A 24435-nucleotide genomic window follows, 5' to 3' on the forward strand; every position below is an offset into this window, starting at 1 on the left:
GGCCGGGGGCTGGGGGGTGGGGGTGGGGTGGGGGATGAGGCAAAACCGCTTAATGGGGACAGGGTTTCCTATAGGGGCAATGGAATGTTCTGGAACTAGATCGTGGTGGCTACCCAACATTGTGAATGCACTAAAGGCCAATGGATTATTCACTTTAAAATGGTTAATTTTACGTTGCATAAATTTCACCTCAATAGATAATTTCTCAAGGCACCATTGCACCCCAAGCCCACTGAATTCCCCCCGTGACCTTCTTCCCTCATCCTGGCTTCCCAATCGGCTAACTCAGGCATGGATGACCCTTTCTGTGACCCTGGATTCACGCAGCCCCTTCCTGGCATGGCCCTCAGAACACCCACAGGGTTCTGTGGGTTCTCCGTGTTTCCCTGCCAGGGGACGGGGAGTAGACCACTCCCACCTATTTCTAGGGTAGGTCTGCCGTTCCCAGCACCCTCAGCCCATCAGTGTCAGAAAAAGGCCACTCTTTCCCGTCCTGGCCCGGGTACCAGGACCCGTGATTAACGTGCAGTCCCTACCACAGTGGAATCAGGAGTCTGAAGATCCCAGTGCCAACAACCCCATTTTAACCCATGTAAGCATAGCCAGTATTTATATATAGAATTCATAGCAGATGTCTGGGCTTCCATTCCAATAGCCTGTATTTTACACTGTTCACATGGTTACACTAAACACAACCCAGCTCACTGTAACCCAATCCTCTGCTACTACACCAAAATAAGCAGCGTTTTTAGTACCTGCCTTACTGATATTCACCAAGCGCTACATTGCTCATTGGAGCAGGCTGGAGGCTGGAGGCAAACTGTGGATTATGGGTCAGCAATGGTCCTTCGTCCCACACCAGCCCCACGGGGAAGGTCAAGAAGTGGAAGACAGCGTGGGGTACATTCAGGGAGCCTACAGCGCAGTTGGGCAGGACACACATTATACACACACGCACGTATGCGGTTAACCACCTAAGCAGGAAGAAAAGGCAGATGAGTGACATGGAGAGGAGGCATCTGGAGGAGAACAAGCTGTCTGGTGAAGCTGGCGGGCTCCCTGGAGGAGGGAGACATGAACGAGACTTAGCGAATGCCTAGCACGTGGAGGTCTGACCCCGAGATGCAGCTATGTGCTCAAGGCAATGAATTCTACCCACAGTAACTTTCCTGACGCCTAACGGCTCTGGGTGGCTTCTAGCTCGGGCTTCTCAAACTGGGCACTCGCCACCCCTCCTTCGCACTTGCTCATACCTGCATCCCCAGGGGCAGGAGCTCCTCCTCCAGCTGTGCCCGCGTCTGCTTCCGCGTGCCCTCTGTTCTCCACTTGCCCAGCCCTGCACCACACCACGTGCTGAGCAGGCTTTCTAACCAGCCCCGACTGCCGGAAGAGGCAGTCCCTCCTAATTCATGTCCTTTAGAAAGTCCTGGCTGCCCTGGGTCCACTACATCCCCTTACACATTTTACAACCAGCTCCCCAAGTTCCATAAAATCCGTGTTGGGATTTTTCATGGCATTGCTTTTAAAGTTTTTACGATATGAAGAAAGCAAAAATGTCAGAGCTTAGCTGGCAGGACAGAGAGACAGACAATGATGCTCATGACACTGTTGTCTGTAGCGGTGAAAGCCTGGGTTTACTAGTTTATTCAATTACGGTGGGAGACGGATGGGGGTGATGCTTGTACAACACATGAATGTCCTTCATGCTACCGAACTGGACACTTTAAAATGGCTAAGGGTAAATGTTAAGTTATGTGTATTTTAACACTATTCAAAATAATAACATAAATAAAAACTGATGGTCTAGTAATACTGTAGATTATAAGCTACTAAAAAGAATGACTCAGAACTACAGCTACAGCCTTCATTCAGGATTTTTTATTTTACATGTTGGCTGGTCATTAAAGCATGTCTACTATGTACTATGTATTCATTAATTGAAGCCAGTGTAGACTCATCTATACCTATTTCGTGAAATGGGTTAAGATCCAATATTCCCATTTACTTTGATGTTCAAATGTTTCCTACGTTTGGACGGTGAGAGTCCCTTTACGTTGGCTCTTGGGTCCCCCTGACACGTCCCCACCACAGCTTGAGGATTTCTTTACTTTCTTTCTGGGACCGTGAGATGCTCCAGGCTCATGTGTATTTCTCCCTGCCCCAGCTGGAGAATCGGCCCTTTCTCGAGAAGCTCTGCTTCCTTTGAGTGGAGAGTGATCCTTAGAAGCCAAGACCTGGGTGCTGGGTGTGCTCACTGCTTCTGGGCCTTCTCAGCAGACGGAGCTGGGGAACATACACACGGTCCCTCCTCCTTATTCACAGATGCCAGCCTGGAGAGTCGCCCACTGGCTCAGATTTATTCATAACCCCATCGATGCCCAGGGGCTTTCCGATCATTCCTGGACATGCACATGCACAGAGAGGGGCCGAAAAACAGTCACCGGACACGCCAGCTCCCAGCCAAGGCGGCACAGGCGAGCTCTGCCCTGCCGTCTCAGCTCACACCGTAAACGTGCATCCTCTCCAGTCGTTAGTGCCACACTGTTGGCATTTTCTGTGCTTTCTGTGGGTGATTTCACTGTTGAAAACGGCCCCAGGCACAGGGCTGAGGGGCTGTTGGTGTGCAGCGTGGTGTGCGCACAGAGGAAATGGGGGTTAGATGAGCTTGCAGCATTACTGGTCGTGGGTCAGTGTGAATGAACCAACAATACCTATTAAATCAGGTGTCTTTGGACAGAAACACACGTCCAACAAGGCTGCGTGTCCATCGGCAGATGAAAATGTGACCGGAAGCTCTGGGGGGGAACCCAAGCCTGTATCTCCCCCAGGACCAGTGGTTCAGAATTCACTCATTCAGTGTTTGCTGTGGCTTTATACACCAGAACTACTGTGAATGACGAAAACCCACTGTATATGTATATACGTACATTCCTACACACACACCCATAACACTTCTCTATTTCTCTGTGTGTGTGTGTGTGTACACGTGGTAAAAATTCATGACTTCATGGCTGTCCTTGCAATGTTAAACCTTTCCTCGGGGTACTTTCTAGTCTCCCCTCTTTCTCCGTTCGTCAGTACACTCTCCAAAGTGGAAACGTGGCTTTTGTGATTGTCAATATATTTACTTACCTGCTCAGTATCACCAGCTCCCAACCACTCCCATAAGCTCTGCTGGCCTCCCCCCGCACCAACCTCCCCCAGCCCATGTCACCAGCCGCACCTCTACGTGGCACCCCACCATGACCTCACATCCTCAAATGCGAGGCACCAACATTTCTGCACCGGGAAGGGAAGGGAAGTGCACTCCTGGGAACCGTGCTGAATCTATACATCATGGAGGGAAAACTGACATTTCTACGATATTGTCTTCCTATCGACGAACATTTATTTAGGTCTTCTTTAGTGTCCCCGTAAAATTTTGTTATTTTTTTTTTTTGGCATACATTCTGGCACATTATTTCTTCAATATACCCCCAGGTGCTTCAAATAAAATTCAAAGCGTTAAAAAAAAATGAAACTAGCATGACTGTAACAGAGAGAGACTGCTAAATTCCCGTGAATCTTATGATAAAACATGAAACTTCAAAGACACTTGGGTTGGGATGGGGACAAAGCCTCCCCCATTCCCCAGGCAGGAAAGCTCCATGTCCCCTCTAAGAGGAAACGGGTGAAAAGCACTGATCTGGCTAAAACGATGGGAACCAAGGAGAAACCTGTGCGGTCCTCCGAAGTGCAAGTGAACGAGCCTCCCCAGCTCCGAGCACAGAAAAGCTCCGTCCCTCCCCTCCAAGCGCAATAAAAGAACCACACGCGGCTTGGTCCAGAATGAGGCTCGGAGAGCTTAAAATGGCTGGAAATAGTCACTGCTGTACCATTAGTAGCATCTCAGCAAAATCACACCTCGGTGTCTCACGGAACTTTCGTAATTAAGGGAGAAGCAATACCAAAAATCCAAGCTCACTTTTCTGTGGGAAGTTCCTCGAAGCCGAGGGCCCCCCGCCCCACATTTCCGTCCCTGCCCTCAGCTCCCCGGAGGCCCTTGCCACCTGTGCTGCTCTCACAGCGGGGGCAGCGCCCACGGCAGCCCTCGTGCAGCTACAGCGACCACAGTTCCGGCCACAGAACCCCGTGTTTGATCTCAGGCTTCGACCCAACTGAGATAGGCTCTTTTTGGTGACACCATCCTGCAGTGGTCTAAATGTTCCAAAGGACAGACTTGACATTTACAACAATAATAAAATCTTGGGTTTCCTTTAACTGAACAGATGTTCTGCCTTTTACGGAAAGCTCAGCAAACTCAAACTTGTAGGCCTGAAAGGGTTGAGCCCGAGTGATGAATCTTTGATAACATCTCCGAATGCCCGGGAATGATTCTACTCCCCAGTTTCCACCTCGGCTGAGTTATCACAGCCCCCGCCCAACCACCCAGACATCTCAGAACCCACTGAGCCAGGGAATATCCCCAAATTCCTCTCTCCGTACCCCCACCATGGCCTCAGGCGCCCAGGCTCCCCTGCACAGACCCCACCCTCTCCACCTCCAAGCCTTTCACCGCCCCCACTCCCACCAAACCCTCCCTGGTGGCTACGCCTGGCCCAGGTGAAAGCCTGGGTCCTCCGGGAGCCCTCCCAGCCTGCCCTGCGTCCCCCGAGGGTGTTGTGTGTACCCTCACCAGGCGGGCCACACCCCACTCCCCAGGGCAGGGATGGGGGTGTCACCCACACAGCCCCATGCAGAACAGGGCTGGCTGCCAAAGGGGCGGTGGTCCACCCTTCCCATTCCAGGCGCTTTTTTTTAAAATTTATTCATTCATTCATTCGGCTGCACGGGGTCTCAGTCGTGGCACGTGGGATCTTTCGCGTGCGGGATCTTCGTTGCAGTACGTGGGCTCTTTAGCTGCGGACCGCGGGCTCTTAGTTGCGGCATGCATGTGGGATCTAGTTCCCTGACCAGGGATGGAACCCGGGCCCCCTGCACTGGGAGCGCGGAGTCTTAACCACTGCGCCACCCAGGAAGTCTCCAGGCGCTGTCTTGATGATGATCGATCGATTGAGTTGCTGCCATTCGCACACAAGTAATGAAGAAATGCCAGATTTCGCTCCAAATCTGTAGCAGATGTCGCCATGGCTGGCAGACAACTGTAAACCATTCTGAAGGACAGGCTGCCTTTTCCCAAACCAAGGCTGCTCGGGTTATAAAGAGCTTTTATCACGACCACAGGGGTGGCGGCGTTCGGAACAGACACAACTAGAACGTGGCTCCCGGGGCCGGGCACACGGGTGATGGCTGGGAAGGAGCTCGAGGAAACTTCCGGAACACTGGAAGTCCTACGCTCGACCTGGGCTGACAGGTGAGCTGTGGACATTCACCAACCTGCTTTCCTAAGGTCTGTGCACATGGCTGGGTGCGGGACAAAGGCCACCCCCCACCCCCGTCCCAGCCCAGCCATGTGGTCACACCCTGCTCCCCGCACTCAGCCCACACTTGCCCGGCTCCCAGTGCCTCCCCACTTGCCTCCCTCCACCCCGTCCACACGTTACCCCCCCCCACCGCCCTGACCCTCAGCCAGGTCCAGGCTCCCAACTCAGCTTGGAGAGCATCCTCTCCCTTCCAGCTTGGTCACCTCCATTTCTGATGTTCCCCAGCCCCCATCCCAGTCTCTGTAATACATACATACATATACACACACACACACACACACACACACACGCACACGCACACGCACACGTGCACGCGCTCGGCCTATAGGAAGGTGGTAATTAACCCTGAGGCCCCGGGCAAGCTTCCCCAGCAGGGTCCACATTTCAAAGGTCAGGGAAGCAGGTGAACAGGAAACGGTCGGGGGCAGGCTTGGGGGAGGGGTGGAGCAGGAAGAAGAAATCAGCTGCAAAAGATAAAAAGAAAATGAGGTCGTTTGCTTCCGACGCCTTAGAGCACAAAGAACCTGAGGATGCGGGCCTCCCGGGCTTCATGAAACAGGGAGATGGGCTGGGGGCTGTCCCCTGCACGGGGGGCTGTGGCCCTGACACGGGGCCACTCAGGCCCCAGGGCAGGCAGGAGGGCACACTGGCCATGCTGAGGACAGGACCGAACCTCCGTTCTGGGAAGAGCCTGGGCTTGGTAGCTACTGGAATATCTGGGGGACAAAGGGTCAGAACCTGACCCAGGCCCAGTGCCTGCAGAGGGACCCCTGGGTGTCAGTCAGGGCAGCCAACCGCCCCCAAGGGCTACGCTGAGGGTCCTGACCCAGCTGACCTGGCCCGTTCCAGGAATGACCATGTGGCCCTAATTCCCACCCAGCAAAGGGTCACCCCCAGCCCAGGGTCACCCCAGGGATGATATCAGATTGTCACCAAGCCCCCCACCTTGCAGGTAACCACCAGTGCCCAGTCCCCAGCCCAACACCCATGGGGGACCACAGACTCAAGGGGGCCAGGCAGAGGAAGAACCGCCTGCTGTGTGGTCCCCACCCTCTACCTTTGCCCAACTTACCCTCATGACCCCCTGCTGAGGGAGGAGCTAGCTTATCTACCTTTTTTAGCAGATAAGGTATCCAAAGCACAGCGGTCACCAAGGTCACATAGCAAGGCCACGCAGCACGCAACTGGCAGGGGTGGGGGTGGAGCCCCGATCCTGCGCTGGGCTTTTCCCTCCACCACCTCCCCTGCCCCAAAACCCTATGGACTCTAGACTAAATCTGTGTGAGGGGACAAAGCCCCAAAGCAACCAACAACAACCAACATAAATGTTCCTGGAGGTACTTGTTGGTTGCTTTGGGGCTTTGTCCCCTCACACAAAATCCCTCGATGAGAACGGCCGGGAGCTTACTCTGACCTTAAGACTCAAACAGGACGCTGGGTCATCCCACACGGTCCTCGGAGAGAGAGAGGGCCACCATGCAGAGGTGACAGCTTGAAGAAGCCACCCCAAAGCGAGGGTGACAGTGAAAAGCAGTGCCGGCGATGTCGTGTGTCACTCTGGGCACAACCCAGCTCGCAGGACAGTCATCACCCTCTCTCCCCAACCTGTCAAGGCTGCCTAGGCAGAGGGGGACACGGGGGCACGTGACCACCAGTCTAAAGGCTCTGAGAAGTTCCGCAGTGAGAAACCTAGTTCACTTCGTAAGCCCCAGGACTCCCCAGATGTATCTGATCACAAATAGTTTCTACTCTTGGCCCAGGGGATACGTTTTGAAAAACCTGGGGTCCTAGGATGTTGGTGATCTCAGCTCCGCACCCTCACTTTCCACCCCGCAGTTGCCTCCCCCGCCTTTCACGGACAAGGAGGCTGACGGCCACCGAGATCCGGGGCTCCCTGGGGAGGGGGGGCCTCACTCACCCCACACGTGCAGCTGCCACGAGGAGCCCCTCTGGCTGTGGCCAGTGGCTGCCAGCCTTGATGGAGAGGCTTCCTCCATCTGGTTACGAGGAAATCGTTTACAACACACCACCCGGGATACAGACGACCCAACAGTCTCCAAGGCATCGATCCACACTCCACGACCAACGCAGCACAGAACCGGTGACCCAACTGACCGGGACCCCCAAGCCGAGTGTTCGCATCCGGCCCACAGGCCACCCAGAGCTGGTTCACAACTACTGTTTGGAGTCCAGTCCAAACACCAGTGAGGGGAGGACACATCCCACGCCAGGGCCAGTCAGCAGAGACAGGTGGCCTTTCCCAAAACCGAGTCCATTACTGTAGCCCATCGGTGGTGGAAGCCGGGGCCTACGCAACACTGCACAGCGGAGATTTTCCTGCAAGGGAAAGCGCTTCTCTATGAAAGCCATTTCCCCCATAATTATGTTTTAATTGGGCAAATATATATATTCCCCTGCAGTGGCTGTGCAGGTGCAGATAGGGCTGGGGGGGCCGGAAGCAGAGGCCCAGGGGTCTGAGAGGCAAGGAAACAGGTGGTGAGGGCTCACCTCAGGCACCTCTGTCCTTCCCTCCCTCCCCTGCACCCACAAACACCCCGACACACACACCCACACATGCACTCACTCTGCAAGCCCTAATTCAGCAACGGCGGGATGTTACCCACTCAGTGATACCTAGGACAAGTTTTTAGGGAATATGACATTTGATTTATGTCTGCCCATGTGCGTTCTCACTAATTAGAAGGTTCAGGGCAGAGCAGGAAAAATATGTATTTCAGAGTCCCAGTTTGACTTGCCAGAAACCAGCCCATTCCTAACATTCTTATTTTCGACAAAATATAGCATTCTGATTACATACCATTTCGGTTCCATGGCTCCTGGCCTGCCAGGCTCCCGGGAGCGGCCCAAGGCCACGGCAAAGATGGAGAGACAGGTCTTGGGATGGGGACTGACTCGGGCCCTGGAGGATGACAATGCCTGTCCATTCTGGCAGAAGGCAAGTCAATGGCTTTCAGCCGAAGGCCCAAGGCCCCAACCTAAACAGGCCCCAGGTGGCACCCCGGTTTGTACAGGAGGCGGGCCACCCCGGAGAGGGGTTCTCACGGCACTGCCCCCTCCAGGCCTGTTTCCTTGTCTGCACCGAGGGCTCAGCACCACGCTTATCTAAATGCACTGTGGCTCGTCAGCCAATTCAAATAGCAATGAAGAGGTGGGCACTGGAGCCTCAGTCTGCCAACTGCAGTCCCTGTATGACCCTGAGAGCTCCCCAGGCTCTCCTGGCCTCAGCTTCCTCACCTGTGTGATGGGGTCTGATGGCACCCCGCCCCCAGAGAGGCCGGAAGGATTCAATGAGTCAATCGATGAACATCTCAGAACCTGCCTGGTGCACTAAGTTTTCAATAAATGTGAGCTACTTTGATCTATCACGTCTAGAGATTTCTATCTCGGGTGTTCTAAGGCAGGATGTATTGACCAAAAAATAAAGATTTTCGTTAAATGCAGGCCTCAAATAAAGTGATCCATAGAGGTCGTTCTTAATGGAGACCAGTATCAGAACTGCCCTAAGTGCAAGCTTTCAGGGTCACTTAGCTGTCCTTGGGAATCAACCAAGGAGGCACTTCTAAGGGTACTGTGTGTGCGCACACGTGTGTGTGTGTGTGTGTGTGAGCACGCACATGCCTCTGTGTGGTTCACAGCTCCCCCAAGGAGCACACACACCCCGTGTCGCAAGTAACGAAGCGAGAGGCCAAGCAGCGGAGGAGGGCCTGAAGCCCCCTGGGCTCATGGTGATGCCCCACCTGGTTCTACCTGGCTCTCCAGCCAACTCTGCATCTGCACTGTGTCCTGGAGACCTGCCCTTGGCACAGCACTGGTATTTGATACCAGACAAAAAGAAGAGGAAAGGGGCCGGATCAACACCTGGTAAGAGAGACAGTACCAAGTCCCAGGGTCCACAAACGCAATGCAGACACAAGAATTTAGCGCGAAGGCCACACAGTTAACTCAAGGACTGGGGACAAAGGTGCAGGCTGCAGTGCCTCTAAGTTCCAACCCTCAAATCCCCCCCAAAGGCAAGCAGACCGCCCGACCCCCGGCAGTCAGCCAGGGCCTCTCACCAGGCTGGCACGGACTGGTCATTTCCACCGAGGTGGGGGAAGGTGGGATCGTCCCACCTCCCCCCATGCCCACTGGCAAGGAAGGCGGCGTGTTCCCCGTGTGGTTACAGAGACCTCATTGTTCTGCCCCGCAGAGAGGAAACTGGAGAGGTGAGCTCAGAATGCATTTTGGAATCAGCAGAAAAGAACATCTGGGAAAGGAAACACGCTTCAGAAACAAACATACCTTTGTACCAGCTTTTCTTTAAGTGTAGCAAAAAAATAATGATAATAAGGACGTGCCAAGTTGACCATCATTCACAAAATCTCCTTCTTTTGGGGCAAAATTGGGAGGCTCTGTTTTCCAATGATCTTCTGCTCCAGGAAAAAAGCAGCCACCTGGGTGCCAAGACCCAGAGACTCCCCCAGGTGCCAACAGGACCTCAGGCTCAGGACACCTAGTCCCACAGACAGAAGGGGACAGACGAAAATCATCAGATAAAAGAAAACTCAAACCTCTTGCCCCCGGCCCCTGCTGAAGCCTCTCAGGACGCTGACATTCTCTGAGGAGCTGTCAGTTTTCAATTCCACGTATTTACGTGAGTTTGCGGGCTGCCTGTGAAGTCCAGCGCCGAGGACCAGCACACTGATTATTTCTGGAACTAAGCTGGGCATCATGCCATCACCCCATCTTATGGACCAGGAGAGTGAGGCACAAGGTGACCAAAGTCACACTCAGCCAATCAACGATGAGAGATCAAAGCGCTCAGGTTCTTTCCACACTTGAAATCCGTTCGTTTTACCTCATGGGGCCATCGAATGACCCCAGAACTCTCTGCAAAAGGGCTAGACACCGGGGCAGCATCCAGACGGGGGAGACCGCCCCCTGAGGCACTGCCGTGACCGTCCCAGGAGGATCGCGGCCCCTCGGCCTCTGTCTGGGTCCCCTCATGCGTCCCAGGACAACCCCTCTGTCCTCGGGCAGCACAGACGCACGCTGCAGCCCGATGCTCCTTGCCCCTCCTTCTCAGGCAGAGAGAGCAGGGCCCAGAGAGCGGGACACTGCTCTGGAGGGCGAGCCCGAACAGGCTGGTGGGCCAACAGCGCCTCCTGCTTATCTCTGGGGCTCCCACCCCGGGTTCCCACCTGCCGGGGTGGGCAGGGAAGACAATCGTTCCTGTGCACCCATCTGTAGCCACACAACAACCCAAGAGCCCAAGTCCACGCTCCCTCCCCCCGCCCTGGGGAACCCTCCTCACAAGGACCACCTGGGCTCTGGGGGGGGGGCCTCAGGGGTGCTAAGCGTGGAGCTACGTGTCTCCTGCGTGATGAAGCCTTGAGTCTGGGGGTGGAGGAAGGGGGCGCGTCCCATCACTGGGTCACTCCACAAACTCATGTTGCCCCTCAGCTTCATCAGTGACCACGGAGATGAAGCTGACCTCCCTGCCTCTAGAGCTGGTCGGAGGAGTGGAGCAATAGCCCTCCAGAAGGTAAACATTTCAGGGAGAGAGGCCTCCGTGCTTTCTCGCAAGGGAGACCGATCCAGAGGAAGACGGGGTCCAGGTGGCACCTCCGGGGAGCAGGCGCGGGAAGGAAGGCCCTTCACAGCCCTCATCGGTACACTCACCGCTGGCCTGGGCCAGCCATGAGGATGGAGCCCCTGCCTGCCTGTGCTCATCCGGCTCCCAGGGGCCTGATTCTGTGCCGGGCACACCGGCCAGAGGCTTAAATTACTCCTGGGCTAGAGGCAACAGCAGAGTCAGGAGAGCCGGGAGCCTCCCAGGTCAAGGAGGAGGCCGGTCCCACCTGAGCAGGTGCAGAGGGCAGGTACAGAGGGAGGGCAGGGGGCTCAGGGCCGCACAGGAGCAGCGGCTCCACCCTGAAGGTAAAGGGCGCTGACCGTCCACGTCCAAGAGAGGGGAGCCACAAGGAGTAGGGACCTCAGTTTGAGGGTGAAGAGCCAGCACCTGGGCTGCCTCGTCCGCCTTCAGCAGGGAAGGTGACGGGGTAGGAAGCGGGGGCGGGCAGGCCAGCGATGCTGGGGGGCAGGGAGGAGGGGGATGCTGGTCAGCCGATGAGAGAGGAGACCCTGGGGGTCGGTCAGGCTGGCTCAGGCAAGAAGGAAGCAGGGTCTCCGACAACATCCTCTGAGGAGGGAGAGGCAGGGGTTGAGCTCCTGGCCCCACCCTCCTGGCCACACCTCTAACAGAGCACAGGTTCCAGGAGAGACGCTGCCCTCAGATACCTGTACCTGCGGCCCCAGCCCCAGGGTTCCCGGCACCCACCCCACCAGGCTCCCAGCTACAAAATAAATGCCGGATTGACCTTGGCAAGGAAGCAAGTCCAGGACTGGAGCCATCAGGCCACTCGGGGCAATTAACGCAACTCAACATTCACCTTCTCAGAGGTGGACTGAGTGGGCCGAGCTGAGCCGGTTCCCACCAAGGCATCTTTCAGCTGGAGTTGAACCCGATTCCAGAATCCCCTGAGGGCCCTCGCCCCAGAGAATAACAATTATGATTGCCGTAGTAACCCTAATAGCTAATAACTACTGAGGGCCCACGGGCGCTGGCCTCACCTCTTTGCATCCTCAGGTGTGTCTATGTGGTGGCATTACGATTACCCCCCCACACACCCCAACAGGTGGGAAAACTGAGGCCAGAGGGGTAGCTCACTCGTTCGAGGCTGCAGAGCTGGGAGCGAGCCAGCAGTGTGAACCGAGCCAGAACAGGTGGGAGGGGCCTGCTGTGCCCTGGGATTCCAGGCTGGGGAGGCTGGGCAGGCAGCCCCCAGGGCCCCCAGGCTCGCGGCTGGGATTCCTCCAGCAGCTCCCTCAGCTGTTCACAGCAAACCGAATGGGGGGTGGGGAACGACAGGGAAGCAGGCCGGGAGCTCAGTGTGTCCTCTGTCCAGGGGTGCCTGAGACAGCGGGTCTGCTCGGAGGCCAGCACTGGACACGGCTGCTGGAGGGGACAACACATCACGCCACATGTGCCACGGTGGGGTGACCTTCCCGAGTGTCCACTAGGGACCAAGCTGGCCTTAGGTGCTACGGGTAGGCAGGGGCAGAACGAGGCCTACCTGTCCTCTTCACATCTACAAAGAGTGGGCAGGGGACACTTGAACCAAGTGTGTCCCTTGGTGTCCCTCACCACTCACAGATCAGAACGCGTTCCTAACTGGGCACCCCCCCATTTGCGTCACCACCCTGCTCTGCTGACACCAGCTAGGGAAGTCCGGAAAAACCCTAACCCTGTCCAGTTCCCCATTGAAAATACAACATCCCCTGAGATCCCAGCCATCCAGAGACCTTAAACCTTTCTGCAGTAAGATCAGACTAGTGATTAAACCCCCAGAGTTTCCGCAGGACTCTCTCTTCACAGGTCCAAAGTCCCTAACACGACCCTCTAGGCATCCAGGGCTGGCGGGGCGGTGTGGGGGGTAGGGTCCCACCTTCAGCCACCTTCTATCCTGGCAGGGCGGGGCACTGGGTACCTAGACAAGAAGCTCCAGAAAGGCCGGTGATGTTAAGACACAGGAGGCCGGGGGAGAAAGGCTCGCCTGGCAGGTGCTCTGAGTGCATCTTCTTGGATCCTCGTGGGTGGAGCAGAGCAAGGGGGCTGCCTGAAGCCCAGTGCCCACCTTGCAGCCCGACCTGCCTGGATCCTGGAGCAGATCCCGCTTCATCCTCCAAATCAGTTATTCCCAGCCCGGGCCCACAGCCCAAGGGGCCACGCGGTGTGCTGGCCCCAAGAGGCACTTTCACAGCTGAAAAGCCAAATGGAAACTCCCCGGTGAGAGGCTGATGGAAACCTTGCAAGCCCCAGCAGCCCGACTTGGTGATCGTGAGTGTCTGGGATCAATAAGGAGAAAAGGTTACTACTTCACAAATGTACTTTCCTTGGAAGGATAAACTCCTTCAAAATAAAGGCGAAAGTTTTAAAAAGCTAGGCCTGGTAGCCAAGAGGATGGAAACTGCTCTTCGGCTCTGGGCAATCCTCTGTACATCTTGAACCGTTCACTGCTCCAGTGCCTTCTGAAAGGAGGTGCGGGGCGGGCTGCCTCGAGGACAGATCACCGCCTGCACCATGGTGACCAGGACCCTGCTCTCCGGGCAGGGGCGCACGCACGGGTCCCCTGGACCGCCCCCAACCCCATCCCGGCAGAGCCAGACAGCCAGCAGCTCAGCCCTGTGAGCTGACACTCCACTTGGAGAGAACTCTGCCAACACTGAGGACACCGCGAAAGCCAGCACAGACCAGCCCCGGCGGCACCCGGAGCAAGCGGTCAGCAGTTCGTGGGTTCTGGGCAGCCTAAGAGCTGCAGCAGGGAGCCAGGCAAGGACCCAGGCTGCGGTGGCCACGGCCGGTGTAATGAGCCTCTTGAAAGGGAGGGCAGCAGTGGGAGGCCCACGGTGGCCGGGCTCGGGAGCCGCTCACCCACAATACAGCACGGGCCCCGGGAGTCAACCAGGGCCGAGCAAACTCATGCAGAGACCCGGGCAGTGACAACGCGACTGGAACAAGCTTCAGGTGCTCAAGGGCGCGACCCTGAAGGGGCAACGTTCTCGTAAAAAAAATTTTTTTTTTTTTTTTGGGATGCGCCCCGCGGCTTGCAGGATCTTAGTTCCCCGACCAGGGATCGAAACCGTGCCCCCTGCAGTGGAAGCACAGAGTCTTAACCACTGGACCGCCAGGGAAGTCCCAGGACAATGCCCTCTTAATGCTTAAACTCCTGCAAGTTCATCAACAATATCGTCACTCAGCTACCTACTCTGTAGTTGTAACTCAAAAGCACAGAAACCTCTTTTAGCATAAAAATTCTTGTACCACTATTTCTGCGTGTTTTGCATGACTGAAAATGTTCTACAGTTTTTTGAAAGATGATAAAAATGACGGGTGAAGGATGCAGGCGCCAGGCCCCACTGTCACGTCTCAGTCCGGGCTGCGGAAGGTGGGAGGTGTCACGTGGACCCAGGACATCGCGGTCCAGTGCGTTTAGGATGCACTGGGTTTCCTGAAGTAGAATAAAGGCCAGCTTTATTTGCTGCAGGCCATCTTAGAATCCAGACCTCAGAAATATGGGCTCTAGAGGGGGGAGGGGGGGGGGGTCCCACACTTGACCCCAGAAGCCTTTTGTCATGTAGCCGGACAGCTGTTTCACAATCTGGGAAACAAAGCCAGGCTGGAGTTTGGGATGCAGGCGGGAGCTCGCAACGCTGTAGATTCAGGGGCCGGAGGAAGTAAGGATGGCCCACGCTCCCTGGACAGACAAGGCCTCGGGAATCCTCAGGGCAGCTACGCTGAGCGTCCACTACACACCAGACACCAGGCCAGAGGTAGAAGGACGAAGATGAAGACTATCTGTCCCCCAGGCCCTCTCAGGCTGGGCGGACCATGAAAGGTTCTGGACTCCAAGGAGATGGATCTGCCTGGAAAAGTGCTCACCCCGGACAGCAGGGGCACATCCTCAGGGCAGCATGGAGCACTGGGCCAAAAAGTTCCAACTCTGGACACCACGAAGCCAGTGTAGTGTTTCTTAGAAAGGGAAGGATATGATGAAACTAGTTTTAGAAAAATTAATCTGGCCAGAGTGAAAGATAAACGGGCAAGGGGAAGGTTCTAGAAAGCAGAGACCAACTAGAAGTTGGTGTAATCCTCCACCTGGAATCTAGTCCTCCATGGGGTACTGTGGAGGCCCCAGGGGGAAGCCTCAGAGCCGGGGGGTCTGGGTGCGGGAGGGAACGGAGACAGGCCTGAATCTGGACAGCAGAGGACGGACGGTCATCAAAGTGCTCCCCGCTTCCGGCCTGAGTAAAGAGGAATCCAGTGGGGCTAAGACGGACGCCTGCCGCACCCTGGTTCCCCGCATTCAGTCTCCTTCGGGGAACCAAGCTCACTCTGGGGAAAGTTCAGAGAAACGGCCTCCCCCACAAAGGCCAGCTGGAGAACACACCTTGACCTACAACCGGCTTGCGGGGAGGACAACCCCTCAGCTCCTATCGTGGACAACGCCTGCTCCTTCCAGGGCGGAGTCCCAGGTGGCAGCTGTCGGCGCGCGCGGCAAGTCTGGAAAGCACCCAGGCCCCCGGGGCTCAAGTGTCCGGGCCGGGGCCATGCACTCAGGTGACCTTTAATGCCCACTGAGCAATTTCCTGAGAGTTTTGGGGACCTACCGAGGCAGGTACCGCCTCCCCATCTGGGTTAATAGAGGGTACAGCCCAGGGAAGAAATTATTAAAGTTGCTCACACTTTGCTCTGGAATGAACGAGGGGAGGGGAGCAATCATTCACGCAGTAATTATATTTGCCTCTGGGCAAGCGCTGGGATTAGCTGCACTAGAGCCTGTTTCCTGAGCAGACGCTGGCATGAGCCAGGGAGCAGGCGCATCCCAGGCAATCCAGCGTACACACCGCCTCTGAAGCACACGCCACATGCCAAGAGGAACCCAAAATGCGAAGGCCAGCTCCGCGGCAGCCACAGGTGGATTTCCTTCACAGAGACCAGCCTGCTTGGTCAGAGGCCACTTCTGAAGTCCAGCCCTCCGACACCTGTTGAATGTCACCATTTACTGTCCCCGGATCAAAGGATAGAACCTCACAGGCTGACTCTGAAGTTTATCCCCAAAGAATAAATGCACAAGAAGAGTCAACACAGTTTTTCGAAAAGAGCGACGAAGGGGTAATTGCACAGTCGACCTCAAAATATACTGTGATGCTATGGAAATTAAAACAGCAGCAGGCTGGCACAGAAAGACAGCCACAGGTCAAGAGAGCAGGACAGAAGGTTCCAGAATGAGGAGCCAAGCACCTGCGGACACTGCAAGTTAAAGAGTGGCATTTTAAATGAATGAGGACAGGACAGGCCATGCCATCAACTCCCTATCCACTTACAGGGGGGACAGTTCAGATCCCTACCTCATACCATATTCCTCCTCCCAACCGAAAAAACAGAATAATGTCTGAATATAAAACAACAAAATAATAACAGTCTTGGAAGAAAATAAAGGAAGATGTATTTATAGTCTCGGGGTAGAGAAACAAGGCATGGAACCCAGAACCCATAAGAGAAAAGACTCGAGTTCTGTTACATGAAACTTTCTAATGTCTTCGCCATAATAAACCACCAGAAACAAGGATGAAGGACTAGCTACAGATCAGAAGAAAAATCTGGAACAAATATAATAAAGAATGAATGTCCACACCAATAAAAAGTTCCTACAAATCAATAAGAAAAGGATAAGCAACTCAACAGGAAAATGGGCCAAGGATAAGAGTAGGCAATTTGCACATAAGCCAGTAATGAAGGGAAGTGCAAACCAAAATGTGTTATAATTTTTAACCAAATAGATTTTTAAAAATACAATCTGGTGATTCCCAGCACCGAAAGGAGAAGGAAAAGTATGTACCCTCAGAGATGCCTAGTAGGGTATAAATTGGTGCAGCCTTTTTGGAGGAATTTGTCAGTATCTTCAAAATTGTATAAATGGGACTTCCCTGGTGGCGCAGTGGTTAAGAATCCGTCTGCCAACGCAGAGGACATGGGTTTGAGCCGTGGCCCAGGAAGATCCCACATGCCGCGGAGCAACTAAGCCCGTGAGCCACAACTACTGAGCCTGCATGCCACAACTACTGAAGCCCATGCGCCTAGAGCCCGTGCTCCGCAACAAGAGAAGCCACCGCAATGAGAAGCCCACACGCCACAACGAAGAGTAGGCCCCGCTCGCCACAACTAGAGAAAGCCCACACGCAGCAACGAAGACCCAACACAGCCAAAAAACAAATAAATAAAAGAACACATGATCTTAACTCATTTAAAAAAATATTGTATAAATGAACATACCCTTTGACAAGGAAGGTATCCTACAAAAATGCTTGTACGCACGTGCACAGATGCATATGCAACGTTATTCACTGTGTCATGCCCTGTAACAGCAATAAAGCCTGGAAAAACTTAAGTGCTCCGCAACCGGGTAAAAGCCATGAAATATGGTGTGCCCGTACTACAAAATACTACTTAGCTTTCAAAAATATGAGTACACGTTCAAAACAAAAATAACACGCTAAACTACGTGCTGAAGGTGTGGTCATCTCTGACCAGGACACTGGTCTTCCCAGAAAGAGGTACCACGCAGTTAAGGGTCTAAGCTGTTTATATGTAGTCACGTAGGTCTTGCATTTTAAAATACACATATTTGTAAAAGAAAGTGGCCAACAAGCACGTGTGAAGATGCTCAACATCATAAACCACCAGGAAACTGCAAGTCAAAACCACAGTGTGGTACCACTTCACACCTGCTAGGCTGGTGAGGACCAAACAGAGGGAAGATAACCAGCGCTGGCCAGGATGGGGAGAAACTGGAACCCTTGTGTGTTGCTGACGGGGATGTAAAATGGTGCAGCTGCTATGGAAGACAGTTTCACATTCCTCAAAAATTAAACACAGAATGGCCATATGATCCAGCAATTTCACTTTTCTGGGTATATCCCCTGAAAGTGAAAGCAGGGACTCATACAGATTCCTGCACACCCGTGTTCACAGTGGCATTGTGCACAATAGCCAAAGGTGGAAACAACCCAAGTGTTCAGCAACAGGTGAGTGGATAAACAAAGTATTAAAATAAGCCACACACGAAAGGATAAACATCATGTGAGTCTACAAATATGAGATACCTAGAAAAGGCAAATTCACAGACACAGAAGAGCAGAATAGAGGTTACCAGCGGCTGGGGCTAGAGTGAGAACTGGGGAGTGACTGCTTAACGGATGCGGTTTCTGTTTGGGCTGCTAAAAATTTTGTTTGGAAACAGATGGTGGTGACAGTCACACAACATTGTGACTGTAATTAATGCCGCTCTTAAATTGTATACTTAAGGCCGGGATGGCAGAGCTGGGGGCTGCCACAGCCTCAGGAGGCCACACTCCAGACCTGAGAGTGCAGGGTCCCAGAGGGGTAAGGGTGGAGCCGGCTGGGCCTTCGGGGAAGCCACACGGCCCAGGCCCAGCACAGAAAGGGCAGTGGGGCCCGGGGGTGGGCAGATGAGGTACCTCCTGGCTTCAGTTTAACCACTAGAAAAACTACACGCAGGCAAACTGAAAGCACTGAAAAAAATCTACATTGAATCAAATACCAACCAAGAAAATAAGAAAATACCCAGCAAGTACAGTATCTCCCAGCCCTGCAAAAGGGCTCACAGGCGATGTCACCAGGACAACTTCCCAAGGTCCTGGGCAAGAGAGGTCCTGAGTCAGGGGGACAGAGGACAGCGGACATGTGACCCGGGGCACAGATACGATCAGACCCTGAGGTTCCAGCCCCAGGCAGCTGCCACCACTGCTGGAGCCTGAGGTCAACACGCTCACAACACCCCTCCCCTCTCCCAGTCCCCCACTGGAAGATGGTGTCTGGGACTCTGACCCTCGGACTCTTTTAAAAGGAAACGGCAGGGGTGTTTCCCTAGGGAAACAGGACTCCCCCTGCCTAGGGCAGGACTCCCCCTGCCACCAGGTCCTTCCCATGATGGCCCGCCTCAGCTTCCTCCTCACTGAACCCCAGCCAGCACCCTGCAAGGTACACGCCATCGTCCCCATTTTGTGGATGAGGAAACTGAGGCCGAGTTAGCAGACCACCACTTCCTGAGCTGAAGAGAAAGCAGAGAGCAGCCCGTAGCGGCGGGTGGGCCCAGGAGGCTGGCTCTTTGTGCCTCTGCCGCCCACAGCTGTCAGCAGCGCTTGGAACCACTCTGTCACCAGGACGCCCGCGGAGCAGAGAGGTCACTGCTTCCTGCACAAATGTGTCCCAGGCCCAGCAGGGGAAGGGGCTGCACGCGGCCCCCTGCTTCCATCAGAGCCTCCCCATTCTGAGAGCGTGGCAAGTGACCAGCCCAGAGGCCTCTTAAACCGCAGATGTCCAGTTCCTCCCAGGGCTTCTGTAATTATGAACATGGCACTAAGTCCACCTCCCAGCACCCCTCCCCTGCCAGAGGCCAGCCCTGGGCCCTTAGCTTGTCCCCTGGCCCGGCTCTCCCAGCTCTGAAGCTAATTTGCTCATGTCCCCGGCCCAGCTTTAAACAGCCTCCACTGTCCAAACCCCGCAAGGACAACCGGCTCCCATCCCGTGCCCACTGGGAGAAGTACTCAAGCAAGGTCAACCCATCAGCAGGTGGACGGATGAGCAAATGTGCTCTCTCCACGTGACGGAAGGCTGTTCAGCCGTGAAAGGAGCGGAGCAGTGACAAGTGCTACAGCGTGGATGCACCTCGAAAGCATCCCGCTAAATAAGCCAGACGCAGAAGGCACCACAGCCTATGATTCCCTGTAAGCGAAGCGTCCGGAACACGCGAGTCCGCAGAGACCCCAATTCGTGGGATCGGCGGATGGGAAGTCGTTGAAGTTATGGTTGAACGGGTACAGGGTTTTACTCTGGGGTGATGGAAATGTTTTGTATCTTGACAGGAGGGGTCCTTGCCCAGCGTTGTGAATGTACTAAATGCCACTTTAAAATGGTTAATTTTATGTTACGTGATTTTCACCTCAATTTAAAAAAAAAAAAAAATCAATTCAACAAGTTTCCCCTGCGTTTCCTATCCCCCTCCTCCAACTAAAGTCTCCGGAAGCTTCCATCACTCTCTGGACCATGTCCAGACTCTGCAGCGCGATCCGGCCTCTTTCAGCAGAGACCCGCCAGTTCTTGAGGACAGGGCTCTGGGACTGAGCCCACCTCTCCCAGAGCTGCACAGTCAGCTTCTGTTTGCCTTCCCGTCAACCGGACACCCCGACAGCAAAGGCCCGGGCCTCCTCTGCCATTCCGTCCCATTCTCTCCCCAGGGCTTCACCAGGCACCAAGAGCAGCAGCAACAATAATAAGACCTGATACAGGCACGCGTCAACTCACTGAACTATTGGGAGGAAGTATTGTTATACCCATTTTACAGAAGAGAAAACTAGGGTACACAAAGGTGGAGTCCGCTGCCCAAGCTCCCCCGACAAGCAAGGCTCTGCCCACACTGTTAACCACCACAAAAACCCTCACCCAGTGTTGCAGCGATAAACAAGTCAGACAGCGGGCTAGAGGTCCAAGGTCCCACACAGTAGAAAAATCCGGACTGTGTGACAATAGCTTCTAGACCTTCCAGGCAGAAAGATCAAGGACCCCATTACACAACAGGCACTGCAGCTCTGCCACCACCGGTTCCTCACCCGGGCCAGGAATGGTGCTAAGGGTTTCCCAGGCAGCATTTAACGTTCCGGACCATGTTGGCTGGGGGGTGGGGGGACCAGGTGAGGACACAGAATACAAAGAAGCTAAGTAAGTTGTCCAGTCAAACAGGTACTGAGCCTCTAGACCCAAGTGGTCTGACCCCAAAGCCCCCGCCCTCGGCCCTGGCAAGCCCAAGCTGTGGGGTAGGAAGCCACGCTGAGTCCTCACCTCACTGCACACACCCCCATCCCGTGTGCAAATTCTGCTAAATGCCTGAGCGGTGACACAGTGCAGCTGAAATTAAACGGGTTCCAAATATGACGGGATCTCCACAGCAAATGCTGGATCATGTGGGTGCACTGGGTAAATTCTTGGAACTGAACGGGAGGGTTCAAGGCACGTGGGCCCTGCTTTGGGAAGCAGAGGGTCCTTCAGGGGAACTCTCAGCAGACTCTCCACAGCAATTAGTTAACTCAGTACCCACCTGCCGGGGCCTCCCCATGGGCCAGGCAGTAAGCATCCTGCAGTAACCACCCAGGGGGCAGTCCTGGAGCAAGTCCTGTGCAGCTAAAAGGGAGAGGCCTGAGCCGTGGGGCTGGGGCAGGCCATTCCCAGCACCGGGACCACTAGAACAAAGGCATTTCCGTGGGCTCACCGCTTCAAATGGCAACAGGAAGCAATCAGGAAAAATAATTAGCTACCAACTTACTGGCTCCACTCCGGACTGTGGCATAAATCTAACACAGAGATCAGGGACATGACATGTCAAGAACAGTCAAAAGAGTTCTGCAGCAAGATCCCTGCTTTTCGTCCCATTTCAGGACCAGATTTCCACATCAGCCGGTGCTCTAAAAACCTCGCGTCGACATGCTTTCTAACGTTAAAATAAGCGAGTGTTTCTGCCTCCTGCACAACTGAACTCCACAGATGTGATCCCTTCTCCTTGGGGGCTCGAACCGCAGGACAGGCACTGGAGCCCAGGAACATCACCCCAAAGGTCCAGGAAATCCAAGACTGCAACACAGTGAACAGCAACGCAGCCGGCTGAGAAACCCCACCTTTAAAACAAACATCTTCCCAAAAAAAACCCTTTTGCCTCCGTGATCCAGGCATTTCCGGAAAGAGAAGGAGCAGGGTTGGCCTGAACTACCCAGATACTGTCATTGTTTTGTCGTCACCTTGTTTTGCTCGTATCAGACAGGGCCAAGAATGTCAACACGCTCCCGAGACACAGGCAAATTTGGGGTGAAACCGCCGAGAGCCCCCGGGCTTGGGCTGGGAGGCGAGAGGACTTGAGGAAACTACCCCCTCTCCGCTCCCCAAACCTCAATGGAGGGGCCGCAGCGCTGGGAATGTGACCACAGAGCCAGGCCAGGACACCTCCCTGCAGTGTCCACACTGGAAATATTCAGGGAGACAGCTGTTTGCCTTAAAGAGGCCCAGACAAAGGGACCCGAGCCGCCCCCCACCCACCCGCAACTGCCCGCAGCAGAACAGCAGCCTGGAGAGCACAGGACTCGCGCTCCCGTGTCCACTTGGCCAGCCACACTCCAGAAAAACAAAACACTCACGTCGGAAGAGAATGATTTAGGTAGCGAGAGGCTTGCTTCAAAAACCACATGGTAATCTCCAAATTAAAAGAACATGTGTAGCTTTTCACAAGGCGCTTCGTTTCCTGAGTCCTCCTGACCTCAACTCCACCCCCTTGGGACACACCAAAAGTTGGAGAGAAAGGTCTCCAGTCCCCGATCTCCCAAAGGGTGGGTGTCCAGCTGAGGCCCCACGCCGCGCTCTGGGACCACGTCACCCCGAGGCGGCCCCACGCAGCCGGCGCCCGGGGTGGACACCGGCCGGGTGTCACTGTTTGGGGCCCCAGCGGCCAGACGGGTCGTCCGGGCACCTGGCAGGTGTCAGTCCGTTTGGAAACCGACAGCAACGCAGGTGAAAGGGGTAGCGCCACAGGCCAGGCCGCCCGGCGCCCGGTTCAGAACTTTCTCTGCAATTTAAATCAGTTCCCGGAGCTCGCAGGCCGGCCGCGCGGCCATCGGAAACAGGGTCGGGAAGGAGTTCCCGACACAGGGCGGCAAGGCCTGCCTCCGGGCCGAAAGTCCCCGCTCCGTGCGTGCCCGCGGGCCGGGGTCCCCCCGGTCCCCGCACGGCCTCCGCCGGCGGGCTTCGGGCGGGCGCACTTCCGAGCGCGCCCCGGGGGCCGGGCAGGTGAGGACCCGCCCGCGCCGCACCTGGCGGGGTCGACGCCGCCCGCGCGCCCTCCTCGCCGGCCAGGGACGCGGGACTGGACCCGGCTTCCCCGGGAGGGGCTCGGGCGGGCTAGACAAAGGGCCCGCGCGCAGCCCCCGGGCAGCGGGCGCGGCAGGGGGGCGGCGGGGACCCGCGGCGCGCGCCCCAACTCGCCCCCAACTTCCAAAGTCGCTTCCGAGGCGCCGCCGCGCACTTGGCCGCGGGGCGGCCGAGCCGCCCGGGCGGCCGGGCCATTGTCCCTCCGGCCCGCGCCCACCTACCCGCGGCGGGGGCCAGGCTGCAGCAGAGCGCGAGCAGCAGCAGCAGCGGCGGCGGCGGAGGCCGGGGCGGCGCCGCCTCCATGTTGTCCGGAGCCGGACGGGCCCGCGCCGCGCTCACTCGGGCTCCATGGCGCGGCGGCCGCGGCTCCTCGCGCGGCTCCGGGCGCCTGCCGCCTCCCCCCTCGGGCGCCGCGGACCAGGACGACGGGGGAGGAGGCAGGCGGCGCGGGAGCGGAAGCCGCTCCGCGTCTCCGCCCCCCGCCGCCGCCGCCGCCGCCGCCGCCGCCGCCGCCGCCGCCCTCCCGCGCCCCACGCGCCGGCCGCGCCCTCCAGCGGGCGCCCCCCGGAGCCGGCCCGCGACGAGGCGGCCGCCGCAGGAGGTCCCCGCGGCTCTGCCCGGGGCCCCGGCCCCCTGGGGCCGGCCGCCGGGGCTCCGCGGGGGCGCGGGGTCGGGCGCCGGGTTTGCACCCCGCGGGGCCCGGGGGCCGATCAAGTTCCGGAAGCAGGTGTGTTACCTGTAGAGCTGCCGGGACCGGGCTTGACCGTTGGGGAAACTGAGGCACGGGGGCGGGGCGTGCGAAGGGGGTTGCCCGAGAGCACACAGTGAGGCAGTTTCTGGGCTGGGGCCCCGAGCCAGGTGCGTGCGCTTTTCCGCGACCGCAGCCACCCTGGCAGGGTCCAGTCGGGGGCGGCCCTGCGACACCTGTTCACACTGGGGAGGGCACAGGAGGGCGACCGCGAGTCGGTGCAGGGCAGGGACAGAGGCGGGTGATGGAGAGTCAGGTGGGGGCTGCACGGGCTGGGAAGTGGGGCGGGACGGGGTGGGGGGTTGAGGTTTTATTTTTAAACTAAATGTGTACCCTAGACGTTAATTATGGTACTCGAAGGCCGAGCGGTAGACACGCTGTTCTTCCAAATATGCTTGTAGGCGGCCTCTAGGATGGCAGACCTCACCTTTGATCATTCAACAAGCAGGCACTGAGCCCGGCCACCCCCGACCCATTCCCCCCCTCCCCCGTGCCCACCTGAGCATCAAGTTCAGCCACTGAACCCTCAGGGCACGGGAAGGCCTGGGAAGGGGCAGCACAAGCTCTGGAACCCATAGGCCCAAGTTCAAACTTTGGTTCTGTGGCTTCCTAGAACTAGGTGTGCCCTTGGGCAGGTCCAAATATAACCTCTCTGGGCAGACTTTCCTCCCTTATAAAACAGTGAGAACAATGCTTACCTTGCAGGTGCTGAG

The 24435-nt window shown here is 56.1% G+C and overlaps 1 protein-coding gene across 2 annotated transcripts in view; it reads right to left on the bottom strand.

Moving 5' to 3' along the window:
• Positions 1 to 23410, bottom strand: part of LRP5 (LDL receptor related protein 5) — a 108585-nt gene extending 85175 nt beyond the window's left edge. For both annotated transcript variants that reach the window (XM_022591195.3, XM_022591194.3), the window contains exon 1: positions 23196 to 23410. In XM_022591195.3, coding sequence (XP_022446903.1) covers positions 23196 to 23277 — 82 coding nt within the window. In that variant the 5' untranslated portion in view covers positions 23278 to 23410. The remainder of the gene's footprint in view (positions 1 to 23195) is intronic.
• Between the last annotated feature and the right edge of the window lie 1025 nt (positions 23411 to 24435).

This window comes from Delphinapterus leucas, chromosome 7 (assembly GCF_059928025.1).
Source record: "Delphinapterus leucas isolate spDelLeu-1000000601 "Yukka" chromosome 7, BTC_Dleu_Yukka2, whole genome shotgun sequence".
NCBI lineage: Eukaryota > Metazoa > Chordata > Mammalia > Artiodactyla > Monodontidae > Delphinapterus > Delphinapterus leucas.